Below are 26,262 nucleotides of genomic sequence, written 5' to 3' on the forward strand. Positions count from 1 at the left end.
TGCCACTCTATTCTTTCCGTTTTTACTTTTCTTTCTATTCTCTCCAATTCTTTCCTTTCTTTTTCTTTGTTTTTTCTTTCAATGTTTTTTTTTAGTTTTGGTGATTCTCTCCCCAGAGGTCGCTTTGCCCCCGTCGTGCACAGTAAGGGCTCCTTATATAATGCCAACCGTGGCTGGCTTTTACCATTTTAGCCCTTAACCATTTTTGTCTTGTGCGGGTGTCCTTGTCGACCATTACTGATTGGTCAGTCACCCAACCAGCGCCATTTACCTGTGCTGGCCGCGCCACTCAACCTCACCAGACAAAGAAGTCTCTTTTGTTTGTTTGCTTGCTGTGACATCCTTACCTGCCATAGTATAAGTACTCTCTTCCTCTTTGTCCCTTATAGCATGCACCTAGTGGTTCCAACTCAGCTTTGCCACTTTTGGGTGGTATGTCATCCCAACATGACATTGCCTCCAAAAGAGCCTGAGTAGGAAACACGAAAATAAGTTTTCCCCTTCCCCACTGCCAGACTATGCTCTCTTACCTCTGAACCATGACCCAACACTTCCTGTATTGGTTGGGTACAGGCTGGTGGTGTTTGGATTTGTGCGTGCCTTACTTTCATTCTCGTCCAAAATTTGCCTGCTGCTTGCCGTGATTTGAAGATTTACTCGTTCTTCTGTTTGTTTTTAACTTCTTACAGCGTGGGCTGCTTTATTAATCTCTGATTCTTTATGGCTTGCTGGGCTTTGCCTGATTGTGGGCTTCCTTTCCTTCGTGCCCTCCTCCATGTTCTATTGCTAGCCTTGCTATTACTTCCTGCCGCGTTATTCTGTCATGCCTGCTGTGATGTTTACTTGACCTAGGGCTACTGGGATTCTTTGGGCTTGCTGTTCATCCCTTTTCTAATGGCCTAATAAACTTATTGGACATTTTATTACTTGCGGGATCCCGCTTCCCGCTTATTTCCTTTTGGGCATCATTGGCCCGTTTACTTTCTTGGGGCATCCTTGGCCCTTTCCAGTTTTGTGCTTCCCATGGGCTTTTACTAATTCCTTGGGCTTTCTTGGCCCAAGTACTTCATACTTCATCTTTGTGGCTTATGGATTCTCCATTGCCCCTTACTCTCTTTACTTACATTGCTTTGGGTTTGCTGTGGTCCATTTTCACTTTTCTACATCCATACTGCCGATGGGTTTGCTATTTCTTTCTTTCTAGGCCTTCTTAGGCCCATTTACTTTTTCATGGTCCATTTGTTTGCTTTATGGACCCATGATCCATTATTCCTGCCACTTAGGCTCAATGGTATTTCCATCCCACTTTCTGCTGCCCACGTCTTTAGGCTTTCTCCTCCTGCTGGGCTTCTAAAAAATGAGCATCTACAAGTGAATGTAAAATGTATTATGTTTCCTTAAAAAAAAATACTAAATTCAAAGTACTTTCAAATAAAAAATAAATAGCTTAATTTAAAAATCTAATATATAGTATTATACTTCGTTAGAAAATAATCACATCACTTTAAGAAGGGTAAATGTTGATGGTGCTGTCTTTTCGTCACAACATGAGGCTTAGGTTGGGGTTATTATTCGTGATGATTAGGGGTTGGTTATAGTTGCTCTTAGCAAAAATATTAACTGTTGGGTCCATTGGAGATTGAAGCTAAAGCTTCTAACGAAGGAATTCTTTTTGCTAGGGATATTAGATTTTGAGAGTTTGTACTTAAAGAGTGTTGATGCTCATTTTGAGAAGCCCAGTAGGGAGAGGAAGCCCAACAATGTGGGCAGAATAGAACTAGCAATTGGATAGAAAGACCATTAAGCCCAAGTGGCAGGAATAATGGATCATAGGTCCATAAAGTAAATAAATGGATCTTGAGGAAGCAAATGGGCCTAAAAAAGCTTGAAAAGAGAGAAGTAGCAATCCCATGGGCAGTATATGACGTAGAAAAGTGAGAATGGGCCACAACAGCCACAGCGGGCCCGAAGTAATGCAAGTAAAGAAAGTAAGGGGCAATGAAGAGTTCATAAGCCCTAAGGATGAAAAAATAGAATAATTGGGTCAAGAAAACCCAAGGAGTTAGTAAAAGCCCATGAGAAAAGTAGAAAGGGCCAAGGATGCCCAAGGAAAGTAAATGGGCCAAGGATGCCCAAGAGGAAGTAAATGGGATACAGGAGCCCGAAAGTAATGTAGTGAAAGGACCAATGAGCTTATTGGGTCGTAAAAAAGAAATAAGTAGCAAGCCCAAAGAGGCACAGCAGATCTGGGTTAAATGACATCATGACAGGAATAGTAGAATGATGCGGCAGGAAGTAATAGTGAGACTATAGGAATAAAGCACGAAGAATGGCCTGAAGGAGGAAAGATCCACAATCAGGTAAAGCCCAGCCCCTAAGGGAGCAAGCCATAAAGAAATTAGGAAACGACCCACGTCATAAGAAGTTAAGGACGAATGACAAAATGAGCAGGCGGACATTCAAATCACAGCAAATGCATAAGCAGCAGGTAGATTTTGGACGAGCATGAAAGTGAGGCACGTACAAGGCCTAGACACCACCAGCTTGTATACAGCCAATACAGAAAGTGGTGGGTCATGGGTTAGAGGTAAGAGGGCATGGTTTGATAGTGGGGAGAGGGGAAAACCTATTTTTGTGATTCTTGCTCAGGCTCTTTTGGGGGAAGTGCCCTACTGGGATTACATACCGCCCAAAAGAAGTAAGGATGAGTTGGAACCTCTAGGTGCATGCCATGAGAGATGGAGAGAGAGAATACCCATACTGTGGCAAGTAAGAATGGCACGACAAGAAAATAAACAAAATAGTCTTCTTTGTCTAGTGTTGTGGAGTGGCGCGGCTAGCACAGGTAAGTGGTGCTGGCTGAGCAACTGACTAGCCAGTAATGGTCGGCAAGTAAGGTTGTCCATCTCACCCGCTGACCTGCCGAACCCGACTTGCTACAGCCTGATTCGACAACTTCGGTGGTCGGACGCAGGTCCCAAGCTCCAAAACCTGACGCCGGCGGTTCAGTTTCGGTTCCATTCCTTCAAAACCTATTCAATTCGACCCGCCCGAAAAGAGAAGGACCCCCTACGATTTCAAGCTTTTCGGTAAGTTTTCCAATACGATTTCGCAGATTTCGGAGACCAAAACACCAGATCCGGAGATTCTAGGCACGATTTGGGGGAAAAAGCGTCAGATTTGGCGAAATCTTTGGCAGATCCGGCTAGATCGCACCAGATCTTGGACCAAACAGGAGAGATCTTGCTGATTTCTCCTTTTTTTGGTGCTCTCCGGCGGGTTTCGGCCTCACCTGAAACCGCCGCTCACCCGACGGGAAACCGACGGGTAAAACCCGACCCTAATATGGGTCAGTTGCGAGTCCGGCACCTCCCTACCCGATCTCTGGTGGGTTGGCTGTGGGTTGGCTGTGGGTTGGGCACAACCTGACCCGCCCAACTCGTGGACAGCCCTATTGGCAAGGACACCCACACCAAACAAAGATGGTTAAAGGCTAAAATGGTAAAAGCCATCCGCGGTAGGCATTATATAAGGACCCTTGCTGTGCATAATAAAAGGGGGGATGGCAACAGTAACCTCTAGGTAGAGGATCACAATAACTAAGCAAACATCGAGAGATAAAAATGAAGGGAAAAGAAAGAAAGAAAGAACTGGAGAGAATAGGAAAAACAAAAAAAGAGAGAATAGAATGACAGACATGCACCAGATAGGTTGATTTCCTCTCTCCCTCTTCGACCCATGCTCTTTGCTAAAGACAAGAGACTTCTTTGGGCACAAGTCATTTAGGCCCGTTCCCTCAAAGCAGTTAATTTCTTCCCGGAGAGTTTATTCGCATTAAGGAAATGACTTTCTTCTCGACTTAGACCCCGTAGCATAACTTGACACGGTAGATTGATATTTCCCTTTGATTTAATAAGCTCATTACTACCTCTACCATATTTATTTTTGTTTCTATTTCATAAAACGTGCATTCCTTGTAATGACTCATTATTTGCTTGTGTCTAAATAGCGAATGTATCTCTTTTATCATCTTTGTCAATATCTGCTTGCCGTAATTATTAAACCAGCTCTGCCTGCCATGGGCATGTGATAAAAAATCTTGGTAAACGGGGCATAGTTTGTGCACAAGCCGGACTAAGGTGGGTTGCAATTGGATTGGTTTCAACTCCCTGATCCAGAACACTTCTGGCCTAGTACAGTAGGAGGCGGCCTAGCTCAATATTACAAAAAGGCCCACCACAAAGAGAATTCTCTTGTGGATGTTAATGCAATTGCAGGAAGTTCCCTCCTCCATTTGTTATTAGTGGAATTACTTATCTGTCACAGGAGTTTCGTGGATTTGAGGCCTGTCATACTTGTAGGAATGGTAATGAACCAGCCCATTTGTTAGCAAAATATGCTTTAGGTATAAAATATTATGTTACTTGGACTGAGGAGAGCCCTTATTTCTTAGAACACGCTCTCTTAAATGATGTAATTTCTTTTCGTTCAATTCAATGAAATTCTAGCCTTTATATCAAAAAAGAAAAAAGAAGAAGAAGGGTTTCAAACTAACACTTATAAGTCTCGTGTACTATTTTCATTTTTAATTTAACCAAAAAAAAAAGTTGTCAAATTTTTTTACACTTTGCGTGGGCCTAGGACTAGTTTTATAATAAATAGAAACAACTTTAGGAACTCTATAGGGGAGTTACTTGAGAACTCTAGAAGATTCAATAGCTGTTCCCTCCAATTAGATACGAAATTTTGTTAGTGGTAGTTACTGAGCATTTGTTAGCATAAGCTGTCAATTATAGATCCATAAATCACGCTTGAACTCCGTGATTATTCAAGCTAGTTATGGAATATTGTTAGTGAGTGATTAAGAGTTGTATAAATATAAAAACAGTTTGTATTGTATTTAATTATGAATGATATACAAGTTTTACTCAGAATTCTCTAGCTTTCTTCTCTCTGTTCTTTCACTCTCATTCTTCCATTGTTGTTTAGCTTGAGAAATACAAAAAAGTATTCAATGTCCACAGGGATAAAATTGTTTTAGATGATGAAAAATTGTCGATATTAACCTGAAATACTTTTAAAGTATAAACATCATTATCACTGAACATTATTTGAGAAAAAAAAAGCACAAACAACTAGTCTTATAAGACCTCCACAACATGAGGAAATGGAATAGTGGTGTGCCCAACACAAATTTGTCCCTTGGAATTCTATATAAATAAATCTGATACGTATTAATCATCATTGACCGTACCTTCATATTTATTTTCTTCATTCTATATCACATAACAAAGATGTCTGGGACCATTGTTGATGAGTACGCGTCTCCCATTTCTGTTGAAAGGCTATGGAGGGCAGGCATTTGTGATTTCAAGAACCTCATGCCTAAGCTTCTTCCCCAGGTTTTATCAAGCATTGAATTTCTTGGAGGAGATGGTGGAGTTGGCACCATTCAACAATATAAATTAATAAAAGGTTAGTATGCTACATAATGAAAGCCTTATTATGCAAATCATGTAAACAAAGTATTGTGATTATGCTAACTGTGTTATTTTTTTTTTTCTTGACATGATCATGTGCAGCTGATGAGCAATTTGGTGATGTTAAGGATCGAATTGAAGTAATAGACCACAAGAATCATATATTCAAGTACTCTATCATTGAAGGTGGTCTCGTTGGTCTCAAATTGAAGTCTTTTGTGGCTGAGATTACCCTCAATTCTACTAGAGAAGGAGGCTGCTTAGCCAAGATGAAAATTGAGTACGAATCATTGGAAGACAGCTTACTGTCCGAAGAAGAAATTACACGCATAAAAGATGGGACTTTGGCAATTATGAAGGTCATCGAGGGGTACCTTCTGGCAAATCCGGATGCTTATGCATAAAATTTTACCAATAAACAAAATGGGCTTAAATAGGCTCCGATGACTATGTATTGTCTGTTGTCTTAACAGCATAAACATTTTATTGTCTAAAATAGGTTCCTTTGGCAAGAAGATTTGATGCTACAGTTTTATTGTTAGTGTGAAGAAATGGTGATGGCATGCTGAATTTTTAATCTGTCACAATAGAAGAATTTTCTATCTCAATCAATCTGTTGTGATAACGAAGTGCCACTCTGTAAAGTATCGATAACATCTTAAGGAGACTCGAAAAAGAAACAAAAAAAAAAAGTAAAGGAGTTTCAAACTACACATCCAAAAACTTAAAAAAGGACCAAGAGCTCTAAATCTGACTCTCAATGTGTATACATACCCTTTTTACTCTTTATGGGGCATATAATAAAGAACAAGCAAAGAACCATATCATGTATGGAATTGAAATTAATATTTGAGAATTGGGTGTAAATTTATATTTAGGTCCCCAACTAAGCATAGACTTGAGGGTTCTCCAAGAGGTAGGCTTCCACAACTTTGTAGATCCCAATAGCACTGTCCTTGCCTGCCTTAATTTCTTCTTCTTTGATTTCAAAATCACCAATAGTGTTGTATTTGCTTATCATCTTGCAGATGCAACCCCCATCACTAGCTGCCTCAAACTTGACCTCGTAAGCAATAGATTCAAGCTTGTCACCCAAAGCATCCCCCTCAATCATAGTGTACTTGCACACAAAATTTTCCTTATCAAGCTCATCAAGTCGATGTTTCACATATTTAAAGTGGCTAGCTACATGATTAACAAACAAAACAAACATTAAAGTCATTGTATGAAAAACACTGCCACAATTAAAATAATTTTTGATAGCTAGTTTGAGAACAAAGTTTCTCTCCAAACTAGTTTGGAGAGAAACTCTTCAAACTTCTCATATATCTCTTTTTTGATGTAAATTTTGAAAATGTAACCGTTAAATTTCATGTTCCTTAGGTTCTTAACATGCATATCAAATTTTGTTCAAATCAGATGTTATTTACTATTCGATCAATAAATTTATGTTTTATACATAATTTTAGATCATAAAAATTTGAAATTTTAACATTTGTTTGATGACATAGTAATTGATCTTTGACCTTATTGAAATTTTATAAGCATGAATGATATAGTAAGAACATGCAATTTAACGATTAGATTTTCAAAATTCATACTTAATATAAAGATATATAAAGAGTTTGTAGGTTTTCTATACAAAGAGTTTGTAGGTTTTTTCTCCAAACTAGTTTAGAGAGAAACTTTATTCTAATGAGAAATAGTTATTGCATACACACTAACACACAACTTACACACGTGATTTTAAACTGAAATTGTGATTTCAATTTAAAAACGTGTAATAGACAACGACAGTGCTCTAAAATAATGACAAAAACTCAAACTCAAGGGATAAAGTCAATTTTTTGGATATTAATTAGTTCGTTTTTCTATTGTTTTGAAGTACCATGTCAGCTGTATTCATGATGTACCTAATAATTTTCCTGTTAGATTACTAACCTTCAGTGAAGTTGACTTGTTCAATGCTCCCAGCTCCTCCATCTCCTTGAATAACCTCAACACTTTTTATGAATTTAGGCAAGAGCTTTGGAATCAATTGGTTAGACTCTAGGATCAATGCCTTGAACATTCTTGATGGGGCAATTGGACATGTGAACTCTTGTGTAAAGCTGGTGACCCCCATGGCTTATAGATTTTAGTGAGAAGAAGGGATAAATAAGAGGATATATGGTAATGAAAGTCACATAGAGGATAGAGCTATATATACATTATTAGATGGCGTGGGGTTTGGTGACAAGTCTCACTGGGAAAAATGGGAAGTTAGATATACAGCCAAAGAAAGTAGACTTTCAAACTTAAAAAGGCTTTTCAATTTTTGTGGCTCTTGGAATGATTACGTTTCAATGTTCAAACATATGGGCGGCGCATACTAGGTTGAATGGGCTTTCGAGCTCGCGCATATAGCCCAAGTTTTGAGTTCAGCTATCAAGCAAAGTTATAATTGTAGCCAATTTTTTAAATTTTATTTTTAAGGTTAAAATACAATTTATATACTTTAAATTTTACTTTAAATTTTGGTAAGTTATTGATATTTTAATTTTTTTACCAACCATTTGGCACAATTAAGAAAGAAATGATGACAAATTATTTAAAATATGCGTTCTTTGAATTTACTACCATCTCAACAAAAATTTTGAGGAAAAAGAAATAAAATAAAATATATTGATATATAAAAAAATGCATGAGTGCATACACACATAAGAGTAAACAATTATTTTAGAATTGAAAGAAAAATAGTGAAGGACCTAAGTTTCTTATTTCTCATTTTGCCTTTAATTTTCTAATGATTAAGAAAAAGAGTTTTAATTTTTATTACTAAAGAATTTTAAGCTATACAATAAATGTGCTTAGCCTTGTTTATTTTGCGGAAAATTTACACTTTTCACATAGTCTTTTCTGTATTCTTGAAGTGAAACTGTTATTTCAATAGTTTTTTTAATATTAAATTTCAATAGTTAAGCTATGTGCCAATATTCAATGTTCAGATGATTGATTGTTGCAATTTACCCCCCCTTCATCTTCTTCATGCACGTGGATTAAACAGACTAATCCTACATTAGACACTTTTTATTATTATTATTATTATTATTATTATTATTATTATTATATATAAGATAGAAATTCTATTCTAACCTAATTTAAGTGTATATGTGTGTGAAACTCATTCCTAGAGACTTGAACCTCGGCTTCTGCCCCTCACATTCCACGAGCACTTACACTTGTAGAGTGACCATCACATCTACATTAGACACTTAAAGACTAATAACTTTAAACATATAAACTATTAAGGACTCTCTTTCCTTAGGGATGTGAGATTCAATTTTTTATTAAAACACTAACTCCTCACTTAAAACTTAAAACTTATTAATCACGTGAAATTTTCACTTCTCATTTAACTTATTAATTTATTGTGGGTTCCAGTTAGCTTAATTGGTAAACTCTTTGATGGTTGAATAAGAGATTTAGAGTTCTGTTCTTGCTTACACCAAAAACTGATTGGTGTTCTGGTCTGATGATAAGACGCTATAAATTGAAATTAAAAAAAAAAAAAAAAACTTACCATCTTATTCTTTCTCAAAAAAAAAAAAAAAAAAACTTACTAACTTATCATTTAAATTATTTTTTAATTTCAAAATGCTCCAACATTCTTTTCCTTTCGTTTCCTTCATTTTTTTGTTGTTGATACTTTTCGTTTTCTTTCATATGTTTGTTTATATAAAAAAAGGCAAATCTTGAGTGACGTGTGGCGCCAAATTGGCATATTTATAACTTGTGCAAACTATGTGGCAACCAAGCATTGGCTAGGATGACAATGGCAAGGAGATTAGGTATAACTTAGAACTTGACTGGGTGGCTAATCAAAAATTAGGAATTGAAAATAAAGGTATCAACTACTCTGGCTCCACCAAAAATTGCAATTATGACTTGTTAATTGTTAAGTACTCTTCCCACTTTGATAGAAAAAATAAAACAAAAAACTCCACCCTTGACTTGAGAACAATGAAACCAAATACAAAAAAGAGGGAAAAAAAATTGCTCCACACGTTGCAAAGTCTATATTATGTCAATCACGTTATTCATGTCTTGTGTTTTTTTGCCTTATCCCAAATTTACCCTTATCATTACTCAGGTCACAACCCTTTTTCTAGCTAATCACATTTTCTATTTTTTATATTTTAAACTTTCTCACTGCACTTTAATGGCCTGTTTGGAAGTTAAAAAAAAAGAGAGGAGTAGAGTAAAGAGAGGGAGTGTAATTCAATTACCTTGTTTGGAAGTTTTTTAAGAAAGGAGGGAGAGAGATTTGAAGGGGTTTCTACTCCCTCTAACCCTTTATTTTTAATTCCTCCAAATTGGAGAGATTTGGAGTGAGAGGAGAGTAGATAAATTATTGACCAAATGAATTCTCCAATTTACCATTTCTAAATTAACAAAATTACAAACTAATTATAAAAATAATCTTCATTTGTTTCCTGAGAAAATTTAAGGTGGATGAAAAAAAAAATTTGAATCTCATTATTTCACTGACACTGAAACTAAACATCCATGTCATTTTTGCTAAAAACCATTGAAAGACCACGAAAATGAAAAACTAAATAATAAAACATCAATTAAATAACTTGAAATTTTTGAATTTTAATGAACTAAAGTATTAATCTGGATTGCTCAGATTTCCATTCCTGTCCTTGGTGAACCTCAACCTCTCTTTGATTGCGGAGAGACCGAAATGAACCAAAACGATGATGAAGAGGAAATGGATCCAGAGCAAAGGAGAGCCTTTGGCGATGTGGTTGATTGTCTTTTTGAAGAACTGGTCGTCGTTCAGAGAAGCAGTGCCGGCGTAGAGGTTGATAGGGAGAATGAGGAAGATCGAGAGGAGAGCGATGGAGGAGAGTACGACGAAGCTTCCGCCTTCGATCAGGAGGAATTGAGCGGCGTTGGCACCGTAGTGGCGGGCGATCTCGCGACACGTGGCGTGCCAGATGGCAAGGAGCTTGGTGAAGAGGGCGGTGTTCCCTTTTTAATTCCCCAATTTCTTAGAAAAGAGAGTGGTGTTAGATGGAACAGGCATACAAAGTTTTCTTTTTTCTTTTTTCTTGGCATCCAAACAGCGAAAGAACAGATTAAAAAAAAAAGATTTTGCTTTATTAATTGGATAAAAAAAATCAAATAGGAGTAAATTTGTCTATTTAAATAATTTCCTCTCATTTCCATCTTAATTTTTAAAACATCCAAACAAGAGAAAAGACTAATTACTCCCTTCTCTCTTACTAATTTTAAAAACATCCAAACAAGGTGGAGGGTAACCATTGACCTCTACTTTCCTCTCCACTACTCTCCTCTCCTCTCCTCCCCTCTACTCTCCTCCATCTCTAAACTTCCAAACAGGCCATAACTTCAAGGCTTAAATTAGCGGGTCCTATAATTTACCCAAAATAATAATAATAATAATAATAATAATAACCAAAACAACTTATGTCCTTATATGGTAGAAAGAAAAAAAAACTTTCTTTTTTCATATTTTCTCTTTTCAAAAGCAATCAAGGTGGTGAGATACGAATACAAAATATAGTACAATACTCTTAACACTTGTTTATTGATTTATTGAAGGAATTATATTAGATATTTAAATTTTATGTACTTAGATGATTGTTATTAACAATGAATTGATTATTTTTGTTCATTTGTTTTGATAATATGAAATAAAGATTTGATTATTTTAATTAACAATTAATTCTTTGTTTATTTTGTTATTAATATTGATTAATATTTTTTAAGTTAAATTTATCTTTCAATCTTTCTTTTTAAATTTTGCCCCCAAGATTAAAATCCTTGCTCTGCCACTAGCACTAGGTGTCATAACTCATAAGAGGTCAAGTAGCAAGCAACACATGGCCTGTGATAACTGCCAATAACCAAACAACTACAATCATGCCTAAGTCTAATACTTTAAGAGAAATATAAGGGTAAATGAGCAAAAATATAGGAGTCCAAGGAGTTGGACACCTATATTTTAAGAGAGAATTTTGATATTTTGCTTATCTTTCTAATTTTCTTAAAGTATTAATGTTATGTTTGGATGTTGGGGGAGTAGAGTAGAGAGAGGGAGAGTAATTTAATTACCTTATTTGGATTTTTTTAAGGAAGGAGGGGGAGGGATTTGGAGAGGTTTGGAGGGGTTGGAACTTCTTCTAACCCCTTATTTTTAATTTCTCCAAATTGGAGAGATTTGGAAGGAGAGTGGAGCATAAAAATGCTTAACCAAATGAATTATCAAATTTACTTTTACCATATTAACAAAATTACAAATGAAAAAACTAATTATTCCCCTCCCCTTTACTTAATTTTAAAAACATCCAAACAAGGTGGAGAATAACCATTCCTCTCTACTCTCCTCTCCACTACCCTCCTTCCCTCTACTCCTCTCTACTCTCCTCTCTCTCAAAACTTCCAAACCATGTTTGTTGTTGTTTGGTTACATCAATGGAGGTAAGTTTCCTTTTGATGTTATTTTTCCAGCACTTTAGCATTATAGTTTATGGCATACTTCCTTTGTCATTTTGTTTTTATGATGAAACGAAGTACCATATGTTAGTTTAATCTTGATTCCCCTGATTTACATTTTGCAATAATTCACAATTAATTTAATCATCGAATCATTTTAAAGGTATTACGCCTTATCCAAAGTCATTTATGTTGAAATCTTCAACGTTCATAAAAAATGTTGAAATCTTCAACTACCAGTCAAATAACGTAGTTGAAGTCACCTCAAGGCAAGGGTGAGACTCAGTTTTGAAACTACCTTGAAGCAAGGATTTCACATTGATCAAACCGGTAAAACTTGATACACAAATCATTTTGCATACATGTCAGTATACACAGGTTAATTTGAACTGAAATTGTGAATTGAAGACACTATTTCAAACTAATTAACACTGCCCGAACTGATATAATAAAAGATGAACTGAAAAATACTGTTTAGGATGCTGCTGATTATTTGGGTTTAAAGTGTCAGGAATTTAGATGTTTCAATCTTTCTGAACCACAAAAAAGTACAATATCCAAAGACAAGGCTAACCCGTTTCTGGTAAACCTCAATTCACATATTAACAAATTGCAAATACTCATTGAACAGGAAGAAATTTTTATAAAGAAACATAGAAATAGTGTGTTAAGACTTCCAAAACAAAATACAATCCTGAAAATCATCACATAATAACCTTTTCAAGTGTCCCTAGCATTACTCATAGGCATGAGGGTGTGCCAAGAGGTAGGCCTCCACAACTTCATACATCCCTATGGCCCTGTCCTTTCCATGCTCAATGTCCTGTTCTTTGATCTCTACGCCATCCTTTACTTTGTACTCACTGGTCATCTTACACATACATCCTCCTCTGCCATATCCCTCAAACTTAACCTCATAAGTAATATATTCAAGCTTGTCCATTAAAGCATCACCTTCAATCAAAGTGTGCTTGCACATGAACTTCTCTTTATCAAGTGCATCAATCCTGTGTTTCACATATTTGAAAGGACTTTCTGCATATATAGCGAAACAAACAAAACATGTTAATTTCTTATGTAAAACTTACAAGTAAGTAATACACAAACATAAGAGTTTTGTATCCTAACCTTCAGTGAAATTAATCTGTTTGATGCTTCCAACTTCTCCGCTGCCTTGAATGAATTCGATACTCTTTATTGATGAAAACATGAGCTTGGGGCAAATGTTATGAGAGTCAAGGATCAAGGCCTTGAACATCCTGTCTGGAGTTACCTGAGTTGCAAATGACTGAGAAATTTTGGTGACACCCATAATTGCTAAGACTAAGAATCAAGAGGGAAAGTTACGAAATGGAGGAAATGAATCAATTGGATCAATGGGGGAGGATTGTTTTAAGAGGGAGTATAAGGAAGACCTTACTTTTGTAGCTATGTAGAAACTTAGGTAAAGGTCGCTTTGGCTTGAATTTTTATGTTAGTCCAGAACTCCACGTTCAAAGTCCATGTGCTGATCAATTATAACATATACATTATAATAATATGGGTCTAGAAGTCGAATTTTTCAACACGGGATGGAATCATGGAACAGTTCTTAATAGGAAAATCTGCAAGGCTTCTAGTAGTGGGCCTAGTGGCATAAAAAGTTCACGCGTTCAGATTGAATCATAGGAAAATATTAAAATGCAAAAACATCAAGGAAGTCCCACAAAATGAGAAATTTGATTTAAATAAACAATAAGTTTAAGCGCACACAATACGTATATTCACAATTGTTATTAATGATGCAAGAAATCAATGGGCTGATTGTTCAAAACAAGATGCGATGGAAGACATGAATAGATGTAAGAAATATAATAAAAGTGCACCGTTGTAGTGCTGACAAAGGATCCTTTAATAGTTAAGTTAGAATTTTTCTAGAGATCTCCCAAAAATTCTTATGTGGCGTTTGGTACGGAGTAATGTTTTGGAATTCTCAAGAATGTTTAAAGATTCTCATGTTTGGTTGCAAATCGTACTAGGGAATCAGATGCCAAGGGGATCTGGTTCCCTCTCACCTAGGAATGTAGATTCTTTTTAAAACAGGTGGATATCCAGATTTTTAAGTTTGAAGGAAATTGTATTTTTTATAAATTGACAATTATAACATTTTCTTATCATTTAAGCAATTGAGATAAAATATAAAACAAATCATCAATATCTTTTCTCTTGTCTTTATCTCTTCCTACCAAAACAACATAAATAGATAGACAACTCTATTGATATATTCATCAACAAAGTTTTATTTAAGTTTCATGTGTGAAAAAAAAGTTTGATTAAGCTCTTTTAAAAATTATTGTTACGAATAAATAAGAATTCAAATAGTTATTTTTGTATTGTATTTGTCATTTTAAAATATTAGATTATAGTTTTAATGAATTTGTCATAATTTATAGTTTATATCTTTTTTTTATTATTTATTTAGAGGAATATTTTTTAAATAAAAAAAAACTTGATATTGGATTTACAAATCTAAGGATAGAATGAGAAAAATAAATAATTCATTTAAGATTCTTAGAAATAAACTAAACATTATAATCTCACATTCCTAGAAATCTTATTAGATTTCCAATTATATCAAATATAGGAATAGTTACATTTCTAGGCATCCATATTGCAAGGCATCATATTTCCAGTAATTTGGATGCTAGGAGTAATGTGGATTTCTCGTACCAAATGCCACCTTAGTGTTTAAGATTTTGAATTTTTCATGTACCTCAAAATTTAGTGAGGTTTGACTTTTATTTAGGGGATCTTGAGTGGGTCTCCTTGTTTTACGCCACTATACTCGTGGGAGACAAGTTCGCTTAGTGTGCGTTTGAAATTGACTTAAAAGGCTAGCTTTTTTTACTATTTAGCTTATTTTTGATATTATTTATAGGTTCTATTGAACTTTTCAGCACTATTTATAGGTTTTACTATACTATTTTAGCTATTTTTTAGCTTTATCTATAGTAAAATTTTTTCAGTTTCAGCTATATAAGCTGTTCCCAAATAGACACTTAGGGCATGTTTAGTAGACTGTAATAGTAATTACATAGGAATATGAATAGGTATTATAAGGAATACAAGATGTTGTAATGTAATACTTATTACTGTTCATTTGTTTGGTAACAATACAATAATAAAACTCTGAAGATAATGAAATGAAAACATTTTAAATCAAACTTAAGATATATTTTAGGAAATATTTTACTCATATAGTTATACTTTCTAAAAAAATTTTTTTTAAATTTAAAAGAGAGATTAGTTATTTTTTATGAATTTTATTTTCATAATTGTTATGTAAATAGTTGTTACAATCCTTTTAAAGGTGAATAGTTATTCCTCATTTTAAAGAATAGCTAGTCGTAAGGAATGATTATTCCTTATAATAAAAACGTAACCAAATTACTAAATAGCTAAATCATAAGAATAACTATTATTTTATAGTGCCTATTACAGTCTACCAAATGTACTCTAATAGTTATTTATATGATTTAGCTATTCAGTAGTTTGGTTTTTGTTTTTATTACAAGATATAGTAATTCCTTATGAATAACTATTCTTTAAAATGAGGAATAACTATTCCTCCCCAAAAGGGTTGTAATAGTTATTCTTTAGTAGGTGTATTAATTTCTAAAATTAATATATTTCTATATAAATAAACTTTCCATATATACATAACAATTATAAATATAAAAAGTCATAAAAAATAACTAATATTTCTTTCAAATTTTTATTAAAAAAATTATTTTTTTAGGAAATACAATTATATGAGTAAGATATTTCCTAAAATATAAGTTAAATTTTATTCTAATTTTACATTTTAGAAAATTTTATTTAAACATTCCATTATTTTAAGGATTCTATCTTTATGTGGTTACCAAACAAATAAATAGTAATAAGTATTACATTACAACATCTTGTATTCGTTGTAATACTTTTTCTTATTCCTATGTAATCACTATTACAGTCTACCAAACGTGCCCTTAATGAAAAAAGTAGGAGTGAATTTCGGGGAAACCACTCCCACATTCTGAAGTAGTTGGCTTATGTGATAAATTCCATTCCTGTCAAATTTGGCTAGATTTATGAGAGTATTGAATTCCACTTCTTATGGATGAGCATGATGTCTGGATGACATATACATATTGTGGACGGTGCTATGTAAGCTTAGACGACCATATCAGTTATCGTGACTGATGATGATGAAAAGTCCACCAGTTGTCACGTGGTCCTTACTTTACTCGAAATAACACCTGCACAACAACAGACAAGACCAAACAAAGTGCACCGGTGTGGTGTCGGCCAAAAACCCTCCGAAGGTCAAGTTAGAGCTTCTTTTCTTTTTCATAACCCTAAAGTGTTAGAGCTGAAGTGAATTATGTGTACTGTGGTTTATGAGGGTTTTGGGGTATATATAGTAGTGTGGAGCCGAAATAAGCACATTGGTGAGGAAGTACTTTCCTTCTAGGAGAGTAATTTGTGAATTTTACATATCTCCTAGAGCCTTTTTCCTTATAGGAATCTTCTCGACTAGGGCCAAACGTGTAGCGCAAGAACTTTCCTTATATACGCATTCATAGAGGACAATATAGGTTATGGATGAAGGCTTACTTATCCTCTTCAGCATTTCCTTCCGTTAGCCTTTCCTTCCTAAGGTCGTCAACTTACACATCTATCTCCGGAAAGGTCGTCAGCTTAGAACCTTTAGCTTTGACTCCGTCAGCTTTCTTCCTTCAGCCTTGATCTCATTAGTTTTCTCCCTTCAGCCCAACGCCTTCAGACGTGAGGCAGGGCCACGGATGTCGAAAGTGGGATAGTTCGGTGACTAGAGCTGACGGGCTTGTTACTCCTGTTAGCCTTCTCAAAGTGTTAGTAACTTGTAAAATCACCCTCATATGCTACCCCCTACTCCATGACCCCGTCAGCTGTAGCTGACGGGTTATGGAGTTGATGTTATTGGGAAACCATTCATGCGTGGCGATTCGTGCCATCTCCATTAAATGGTGGGACACATGGCTTGGACTGGTTGGCTCCGTGCCTGGACGGGCTTGTCGCTTCGTCTTCCGTGCCCTCTTTTGCCTATATATACTTATTTTCCCTCTTATTTCCAACTTTTCACACCTTGCTGATTTCGAGAGAAAGAGAATGTCATTGCTGATCTTTTTACTCTGTCAACCAGATTGCCATCAACTTCGTGGGGCCGTCCTTTTACTTGTAAGTTCCCTTCATTTTACCTTCTTTTATTTTTCTAGTAATGCCCTTTAGTGAAGTCGTTGGCCTAGGTTCTTAGAATAAACCCATCGTTTGTAGGTAGTCAGATGTCTAGGGAGTTGACGAGTGATCAATCGTAGGTCTGCGACGGAGCGGGTTACAACGAAGTCTTCTAATCAGGCCATGAGCCCGAGGAGGGCCTATCCTGGTCGTCAGAAAGGGAAACGTCAACTCCTTCTTCTGACGGCGAAGTAGGGAGTTTTAGAGAAAGTGAGGTGAGCGAGGACGGTGGAGAGGAGTGGGTAGGTGACGGAGACCAGAGGATCAATGAAGAAAAAGGAAGTACTAGTGACAGGGGTGGGAGTGACGGTAGCGAGGAAACCTTAGAGAGTACCTTGGGAGCTTTTGGTGATGATCGTCCTCTCATCCTACCCCCAGAATGGTCCGTTAACAAATTCCTCCCGACGATGTCGGAAAATATTTTCAAAAGTTTGCGGTCACGTTATCAAATACCAGACGATATCCCAATTCGCCTTCCTGAGGAGGGTGAGAGATATTATTTGGGATGAACCGCGTCTGTTGGCATGTATGATGCCATGTTCGCTGCCGGATTAAGGCTACCGCTGACGGCGTTACATCGTCAGCTAGCTAACGTTCTGGGGATATCCGTCAGCCAGATTGCCCCTAACGCCTGGCAAACCTTCATTGGTGCCGAGATCCTGTGGGGTCGTTTAAGTGGTGGGAACCGTCAGTTAACCCTGGACAAGTTCTTTTGGTGCTACCTCCCTCAGCATATCTCTTCGTCAAAGGGGGTGTATCATTTTGCAGTAAGGGAGAAAGAGTTAAAGTTGGTATCAGACATGCCTGATTCCAATAGAAAGTGGAAGGGCAGATATTTCTTTGTAGAGGGGACGAACTGGGTATGCCGTCAAGAGGAGTGGGAGTCAATGCCTCATGGCCTTTTTGACAACACCTGGGCATATGTTAGGAACTCAGGTTGGTCCCGTCTACTTTTTTACTTTGTCTATCTGTTTGGTCCTTAACCTCGTCTCCTTTTCGTTTCAGCTAACACCCGTCCACGCATTACTGCTAAACAAGAGGATTTCATCCATCGGGTGACGGCTATTCCCTTGGACGAACGGAAGTGTCAGGACCTAATCACGCTAGATACTTTACATTTGTATTGTGGTGGTCCCAAGCCGACGGAGGAGGCTTGCAAACTAAATGATTATTCTCGTCGGCGTGAGTATCTCCCAATTTCTTTCGTCTGCATCCTGACGCTGTTTCTTTTCTAACCCTCTCTATCTTTTGCAGAAATGGAGTCAGCCAGGCAAAGAGTACGGGCTGCCGCTGCTGCCAAGAAGAAAGAACAGGAGAAGGCTAGGGGTGAGTTGACACCGCCGTCTGCCCCGAAACTCGTCGAGAAGGCAGGAGCCAAGAGGAAAACTGACAGCAAGGATGACCGTCCCGGGAAGAAGGTTGCCATGACTCCTGGGGATAAATCTTCAAAGAGGTCATTACCTCCCAGGTCCGTCCATAGGGCAGGCAAAGGGTCGATGACCTCGTCAGGCCCCGTCACCCAAGGATTCGTTCGTCGCCTTTTAACCCACAAAGGCTATGTCGTGGAGGTGATGGAGTCCATTTTAAAGGATGAAGAGATGGACCCTTGTACTGAGCAGGCCACTAACGAGATAGGGCTGTTAGGCCTGTTTGATCTTACTCGGGTATGCCTTTCTCTTTATTTTGGTGCCCGACCAGTTTTAATGTTCTGACGTTGTTTTTTCTTTGGCCATGCAGGCTATGGTTTGCATGAAGGTTTTGTCAGAGAGGTGCTCTGCCAAGGAAGGGGTGATTGCCCATCTGCATAAGCGTATCAAGTACTTAGCTGACGGACAAGCGCAATACAAGGATGCGAACCGTGTCCTAGGTACGGAGCTGAAGGATTTAAAGGAGAAGCTAGCGAAGGAAAGTCGTCGGCGGAAGCTGGAAGAAAAGCCAAGCTGACGGCGGAAAAGGAGCTGAAGTCCATCCTAGTTCACATGGAAACGGCTAGGAGCGATGCTGTGATGGAGTTTAAGGACTCGTCATCCTTCATAGATGCTTGTGCCGCCTACTATGGTGACAGGTTTGAGGATTGCTTGAAACAAGTAAAATCCGTTTATCCTGACTTGGATTTATCTAAGATTTCCATGGATGAGTTTATCCCGTCAACTCCGGCAGGCGACACTGTCAATGAGGAAGGTGACGATGCTAACCAGAGGAATGATAGCGTCGTTCTTGCTCAGCTAGCCGCGAACAAGCCCATCACTTCAACTCTGTCAGCAAATCCTCATGGCGACGATCCAAATGCCGTTAGCCTTCTATTCCTGGCGCCTAGCCTTTTATTGTCGAAGGTGACAGAAGGTCTCAAGATCCCCCCGCTTCATGAACTTCAGCACTTCTATTTTTTTTTTTGGGTAAAATGTAGACAACTTTTAATGTTTGACGCCCGTTTCTCTGGGCTTTTGTAAAGACATCATTTATGTTAATCTTAATACGTTGTTTTACATTCGAGGCATATTTCTCTCTTCTATCTAAGTTAAAACCATTTGCTCGTGATGAGCCCGTCAGCCTATGGGTGATGATGTTTTTTCTGCTGTTTATCAAAGTAATAACGGCGTCAGCCTTCTTTTAGTCGAGACTTCGAGCTGTTTTTATCAATCCGTCAGCCTTATGGGCGACGGCGTTGGATCAAAACTTAGCCGTATGCCTGTCAGATTTTAACGGCATCAGCTTTCTTAGTTGATTCAATACAACTTATTTGTTTGCCATATATTCGTCATTTTTACGAGCAACGTCGTCAGCGTTCTTCATTTTACGGGCAATGGCGTCAGCTTTCTTTTAGTTGATTAATAACTTATTTTAAGTCGCCGCCATATACTCGTTAGCTTCTAGGGGTAACAGTGTCAGCTTTTTCGTCTGGCCAACTTATTTAAAATTGTCTTTATATACCCATCACTTTATATGTGACGGCGTCAGCTTTTTCGGCTGACACTTGTGGGTGACGGGTTCAGCTTTCCTCTTTGCTGATTATTCATCAGCTTCATGGATTTTAGTAAGTTTATTTATTTTGTAGGTTTTATAATCGATTTGTCCTCTTTTTGGACGTTATACTGAACCCGTCTGCTTGTTGTCCTCGTCCACTTTGTGGCCTTGGTAGTAGATTCGTCCACTTTGTGTACTTAGTGATACGGTCGTCCACTTTGTGGTCTTAGCGATAAGGTCGTCCACTTTGTGGTCTTAGCGATAAGGTCGTCCACTTTGTGGACTTGGTGGTAGATTCGTCCATTTTGTAGACTCAAAAGATAAGGTCGTCCACTTTGTGGACTTTAGTGATGAGGTTGTCCATTTTGTGGGCTTGGCAATGTTGTCTCCTTGAAGACATAACAAATTTACTAGTCGTTTCTGAATAGAACTCCTTTTAGTATGATGAATGCATAAGTAGAACATTGTTCTGAAAAGAATAAACTTTCAGCCCTTTGGGTTTAGAATGTATTATAGACAAGAATAAACTAGGACAAATAATTAAAAGACATAAACTGGAAATGAGGAGTAGTGTTCTTCATGCTATCTTTTACAGGTAGTACTTCCTGAGATGCTTGGCGTTCCATGGGTGGCGTAGCCTCTGCCCGTCAAGTGTCTCTAAGTGATAGGTGCCCTTCCTTAGCCATGATGTTATCTTGTAAGGTCCTTCCCAATTTGGGCCAAGCTTTCCTTGTGCGGGATCTCTAGCGGCGCCCATCACTTTCCTTAAAAAGAGGTCTCCAACTTTGAAGTCTCGGTGTTTGACTTGGGAGTTATATTGCTTGGCCATAAGGTCCTGGCATCGTGCGAGTCTCTGCTCAGCCATCGCCCTGACCTCATCAGCTAGATCAAGCTATAGATGTAGCTCTTCGTCATTTCTTCCCTCGTCGTGATTGTCCACCTTGTAACTCATGAGTCCAATCTCGGTTGGGATGACCGCTTCACTCCTGTATGTTAGCTAGAATGGAGTTTCTCCCGTAGGAGTCCTTACCGTCGTTCTGTATGCCCATAGTACGCTAGGCAGCTCCTCGGGCCATATGCCCTTTGCCCCCTCGAGCCGAGTCTTGATGATTTGAAGCGAGGATCGGTTCGTGACTTCAACTTTTTCGTTTGCTTGAGGATGGGCTGGGGAGGAATAGTGGTTCTTGATTCCTAGCTCTGAGCAAAAGGCTCGGAAGAAGTCGTTGTCAAATTGCTTACCATTGTCCGAGATCAAGACCCTTGGAATTTCGTACCTGTAAATAATTTTTTTCCATACGAAGCTCCGTACATTCTTTTCAGTGATCGTGACTAAGGCTTCAGCTTCAACCCATTTGGTGAAGTAGTCAATGCCGATAACGAGAAACTTCAACTGCCTTGCTGCTATTGGGAATGGTCCCATGATATCCAACCCCCACTGGGCGAATGGCCATGGGGCGGTTATTGGGGTCAATTCTTCCGTTGACTGTCTAATGATATTGCTGAACCTTTGACATTTGTCGCAAGCTTTTACATAAATCTGGACATCATTTTGCATTGTCGGCCAGTAGTATCTGGCCCAAATCAACTTATGTACCAATGACTGCGACCCTGAGTGGTTGCCGCATATTCCCTTGTGTACTTCTCTCATGACATAGTCTGCTTCTTCAGGGCCTAAACATCTCAAGTACAATCGAGAGAAGCCCCTCTTATACAAGATGTCCTTTATCAAGACGAACCGTGCTGACTAGACCTTCAGCTTCCTTGCGGCCTCCTTCCCGTCAGGCAACGTGCCATCTTTTAAGTAGGAGATCAGGGGGGTGGTCCAATTGTTTTCGGAACCAATCTCCTGTATATTGACAACGTCAATTAGTGGTGAAGGTGGAATAAAAGAGAGTACCATGTCGAGGGTGATCATAAACTCTGTAGACGAGGTTTTGGCAAGACGGTCAAACTTTGCAGACGCGGTTTTGGCAAGACAATCGGCCTGCTCATTTTCTCCTCTTGGGATTTGGACTATCTTGGCCTGTAGCTCATCTACCCTCCTCTTCGCTTGCTCCTAGTACTTCTTCATCTTTTCGCCCTTGCATTCATACTCGCCGTTCACTTGGCTTATGACGACCTGGGAGTCACAGTGAACAACCACGTTCGCAGCCTCTACAGCCTTGGCAAGGTCTAAACCTGCTATCAGGGCTTCATACTCAGCTTCATTATTAGTTGTAGGGAAATTGAGACGAATCATACATTCGACCTCATCACCTTCTGGAGATTTAAGTACAGTCCCTGCCCCACCAGCCTTCTTGTTGGACGACCCATCTGTAAAAACGCTTCATTGGGGATTTTCTGCCTCCTCGCCTTCCGCGCTGGTGAGCTCCGCAATGAAGTTGGCGACCACTTGTCCCTTAATGGCAGTGCGGGGGCGATATTGTATGTCAAATTCGCTCAACTCTATTGACCACAATGCCATTCGTCCGGTGGCTTCAGGACTGCCCATTGCTCACTGTAAAGGTTTGTCAGTTAGGACGACTATCGTATAGGCTTGGAAGTATGGCTTAAGTTTACGGGCCGCCGTGACTAGAGCGAATGTGAGTTTTTCCATGGGGGTATATCTTTCTTCTACACCATGAAGCGCCTTGCTGGCGTAGTACATGGGCCTTTGGACCTTGTCGTCTTCTCTAACTAAGGCTGCACTGACGGCAGCCGGGGAGAAGGTCAGATAGAGGAAGAGTTCTTCTCCTGGTTGTGAGGGACTTAGTAACGGTAGCGAAGAGAGGTAGACCTTCAAGTTTTCGAACGCTTGTTGACATTCGGTCGTCCATTCAAAAGACTTCTTCAGTGTGCGGAAGAATGGTAGACACCTATCTGTTGCCCTCGACACGAATCTATTAAGCGCGACGACCTTGCCATTAAGGCTTTGTACTTCCTTTATATTTTTAGGAGGCGCCATCCCCATTATGGCCCGAATCTTGTCCGGGTTAGCCTCGATACCTCGTTGGGATACCATGTACCCTAAGAACTTTCCCGCCGTCACTCTGAAGGCACACTTTCCTAGGTTAAGCTTCATGTTGTAGGAGTGAAGAGTATTGAAGGTTTCTTTGAGATCCTTCAAATGATCTTCTTCCCTTCGAATTTTAACTAGCATGTCATCGACATATACTTGGACGTTTCTTCCAATCTGTCGTGCAAACATCTTGTTCATGAGCATTTGATAGGTTGCGTTAGCGTTTTTCAAGCCAAAAGGCATGACTTTGTAACAAAAAAGTACTTGTCTTGTTAAGAACGAAGTCTTTTCCTGGTCGGCTTCGTCCATTCAGATTTGGTTGTATCTGAAAAACGCATCCATGAAGCTCAGCAGCTGATGTTGGGCCGTAGAGTCCACCAGGATGTCAACTCGCGGGAGGGTGTAGATATCTTTGGGGCATGCTTTGTTTAGGTCCTTGAAGTCGATGCACATCCTCCATTTTCCGTTGTTCTTTTTGACCATCACGACGTTTGCCAACCAATTAGGGTAGTAAACTTCCCTGATAAATCCCGCCTCTTGCAACTTGCGGACTTCTTCTGCTACTGCTCGATCTCTCTCTTGGGCGAAGATTCTTTTCTTCTGTCGGACGGGCGGGAAAGATGTTGACACATTCAACTTGTGTACCATGATTGATGGGTCAATTCTTAGCATATCTTCATGGCTCCATGCGAACACGTCCCGATTTTCTTTTAGGAAGGTCGTGAGTTCTTGACGCACCGACAGGTCTGCAGGGGTGCCGATTTTGTTAATCTGTTCCGGTTGGGAATCGTCAAGAGGTACGTCTTTGAGCCACTCAACGGGCTCCGTCGCTGCCTGACTTTCTTCTATGTTCATGGCCTGAAGGTGGTCGTCCATCTCCATCATGGCTACGTAAAATTCGCGTGCGGCTACTTGATCTCCTTTCAACTCTCCTACTTCATAATCAGTAGGGAATTTTATCATTAGATGGTAGGTTGAGGTTACAGCCTTCCATGAGTTGAGGGTTGGACGTCCTATGATGGCGTTGTAGGCTGAGGAGCAATCGACTACGAGGAATGCTACATTCTTGGTGATCCACTGTGGGTAGTCTCCAATGGTTATTGCCAAAGTGGCGACGCCAAGTGGAAGTACCCTCATTCCTCCAAAGCCGACGAGTGGGGCGTTGGTCGGAACTAGTCGCTCCCTTCCAATCCCCATTTGTTGGAAAGCAGGGTAGTAGAGGATGTTTGCTGAACTACCATTGTTGACGAGGACTCGGTGCATGTTAAAGTCTCTTGCCTGTATGGTGACGACGAGTGCGTCATCATGGGGATGGTGAAGATGTCGTGCATCTTCTTCTGAGAATCCAATGAGGGGCTTGTCAATTCGTGACATTTTGGGCGTGGAACTCGTCATCCGGATGTTCTGAACCGTTCTGAGGTATGTCTTTCGGGCTTTCTTCGATGACCCGACAGTCGTGGTGCCCCCTACAATCATCCTTGTATCTCCTAGGGGTTGCCTGGGGCGATCATTATCTCGTCGAGGATTTTGATTTTGTGGCGGGTCTGCCCTTTCCTTGGTGAAGAACCTCTGCAGCCTTCCTTGTCTAATGAGAGCTTCTATTTGCTGCTTCAAGTCATAGCAATCAGCGTATCATGACCATGATCTTGATGAAAATGGTAGTATTTGTCCCTTGGCCTCTTGTTGGGATCCCCTTTCAGCTTGCCAGGAAAAGTCAAGGCTCCTTCATCCTTAATCTACGTCAGTACTTGGTCAATAGGAGTGGTTAGAGGAGTGAAGCTTGTGAATTTCCTCGCAGGTGGTCTAAGGCGCTGATCATCCCGTCATTCTTTAGTTCTAACCTTCTTTTGCCCCCTATCCGAGCGTACGTCTTCCTGTCTTTCCTTTTTTCTAGGCTTTTCCTCTCTGGCCAGTAACGCATCTTCCGTGTTCATGTACTTGGTTGCCCTGTAAAATACCTCAGACATAGTCTTTGGGTTGTTCTTATATAGAGAAAACATGAACTTATCCTTTCGCAGCCCGTTTGTGAATGCTGCTACAAGTATCTTGTCATCTGCCTCGTCTATTGAGAGAGCTTCCTTGTTAAAGCGAGCTATGTATGATCTTAGAGTCTCGTCTTCTCGTTGTCTAATGTTCATTAGACATGTGGTAGACTTCTTATGTCGGCGACTCCCGATAAAGTGTGATACAAATTGCGCGCCTAATTCCTTGAAAGTGCCGATGGAATTAGGCATCAGTCTACTATACTAGTCCCTCGCAGGACCTTTCAATGTAGTGGGAAATGCCCTACACATGATCTCATCCTATACACCCTGAAGATGCATTAGGGTCTTGAAGGATTCCAAGTGATCCAATGGGTCCTTGGATCCGTTGTAATTCTCCACTTGAGGCATGCTAAATTTTGGGGGAAGGGGGCATGAACTTACAAGTGTTGTGACTGGACCAGGTCATCTAAGTCGCTGGAGATTCAACCTCTGAGGGCGTTCATCATCACATCCATCCGTTCCCTCATCTCCTGTATCTCAGCTGCTATGTGAGGTGGTAGGGTGTCCGAGATGGATGGCCGGTTAGTGTCTTGTCGCTCTGGTCTACTCGGAGCGTTGCTACCCTCTGGCCTTTCCGGGCTTCTCCCATCCGCGCTTGCACCTTCCTGGTCCTCCTCTGGTGCGCTAAGGTGTGTATTCCTTTGCCACAGTTGCTCCTCTAGATCATGATTCTGTTTGGTCAAGCGCTCAACCGCCGCCGTAAGTGTTTGGACTTGCCTCTCCAAGACTGTGGTGTGCAGTTCGTCGCCTTGATTGTTGGTTGTTGCCATCGATCGAGTGAGTACCATGCAACTTTTGTCTTAGGGGTAGAGCAAAGGCTGATGTTGATGAAATTTTCTCACAGACGGTGCCAACTGATGATGATGAAAAATCCACCAGTTGTCACGTGGTCCTCACTTTACTCAAAACAACACCTGCACAACAATAGACAAGACCAAACAAAGGGCACCGGTGTGGTGCCGGCCAAAAACCC

General features: G+C 39.3%; 3 protein-coding genes across 3 annotated transcripts; 1 reads left to right on the forward strand and 2 right to left on the reverse strand.

Moving 5' to 3' along the window:
* The first annotated feature begins 5,163 nt into the window (after positions 1-5,163).
* On the forward strand, positions 5,164-6,031 carry LOC142623797 (major strawberry allergen Fra a 1.07-like). Its single transcript, XM_075797254.1, has 2 exons — positions 5,164-5,475; positions 5,583-6,031. The coding sequence occupies exons 1-2, from the start codon at positions 5,295-5,297 to the stop codon at positions 5,882-5,884; spliced, it is 483 nt and encodes a 160-aa protein (XP_075653369.1). The 5' UTR covers positions 5,164-5,294; the 3' UTR covers positions 5,885-6,031.
* Positions 6,032-6,098: 67 nt separating this feature from the next.
* On the reverse strand, positions 6,099-7,666 carry LOC142623796 (pathogenesis-related protein STH-2-like). Its single transcript, XM_075797253.1, has 2 exons — positions 7,422-7,666; positions 6,099-6,665 (listed from the first exon to the last, which is right to left on the reverse strand). Exons 1-2 carry the CDS (start codon positions 7,603-7,605, stop codon positions 6,367-6,369), a joined length of 483 nt encoding a protein of 160 aa, XP_075653368.1. The 5' UTR covers positions 7,606-7,666; the 3' UTR covers positions 6,099-6,366.
* Positions 7,667-12,476: 4,810 nt separating this feature from the next.
* On the reverse strand, positions 12,477-13,488 carry LOC142623785 (major allergen Pru ar 1-like). The gene is made up of 2 exons (XM_075797245.1): positions 13,116-13,488; positions 12,477-13,022 (listed from the first exon to the last, which is right to left on the reverse strand). Exons 1-2 carry the CDS (start codon positions 13,297-13,299, stop codon positions 12,724-12,726), a joined length of 483 nt encoding a protein of 160 aa, XP_075653360.1. The 5' UTR covers positions 13,300-13,488; the 3' UTR covers positions 12,477-12,723.
* Positions 13,489-26,262: the final 12,774 nt, after the last annotated feature.

The sequence above is a fragment of the Castanea sativa genome, chromosome 2, assembly GCF_040712315.1.
Source record: "Castanea sativa cultivar Marrone di Chiusa Pesio chromosome 2, ASM4071231v1".
Lineage (NCBI taxonomy): Eukaryota > Viridiplantae > Streptophyta > Magnoliopsida > Fagales > Fagaceae > Castanea > Castanea sativa.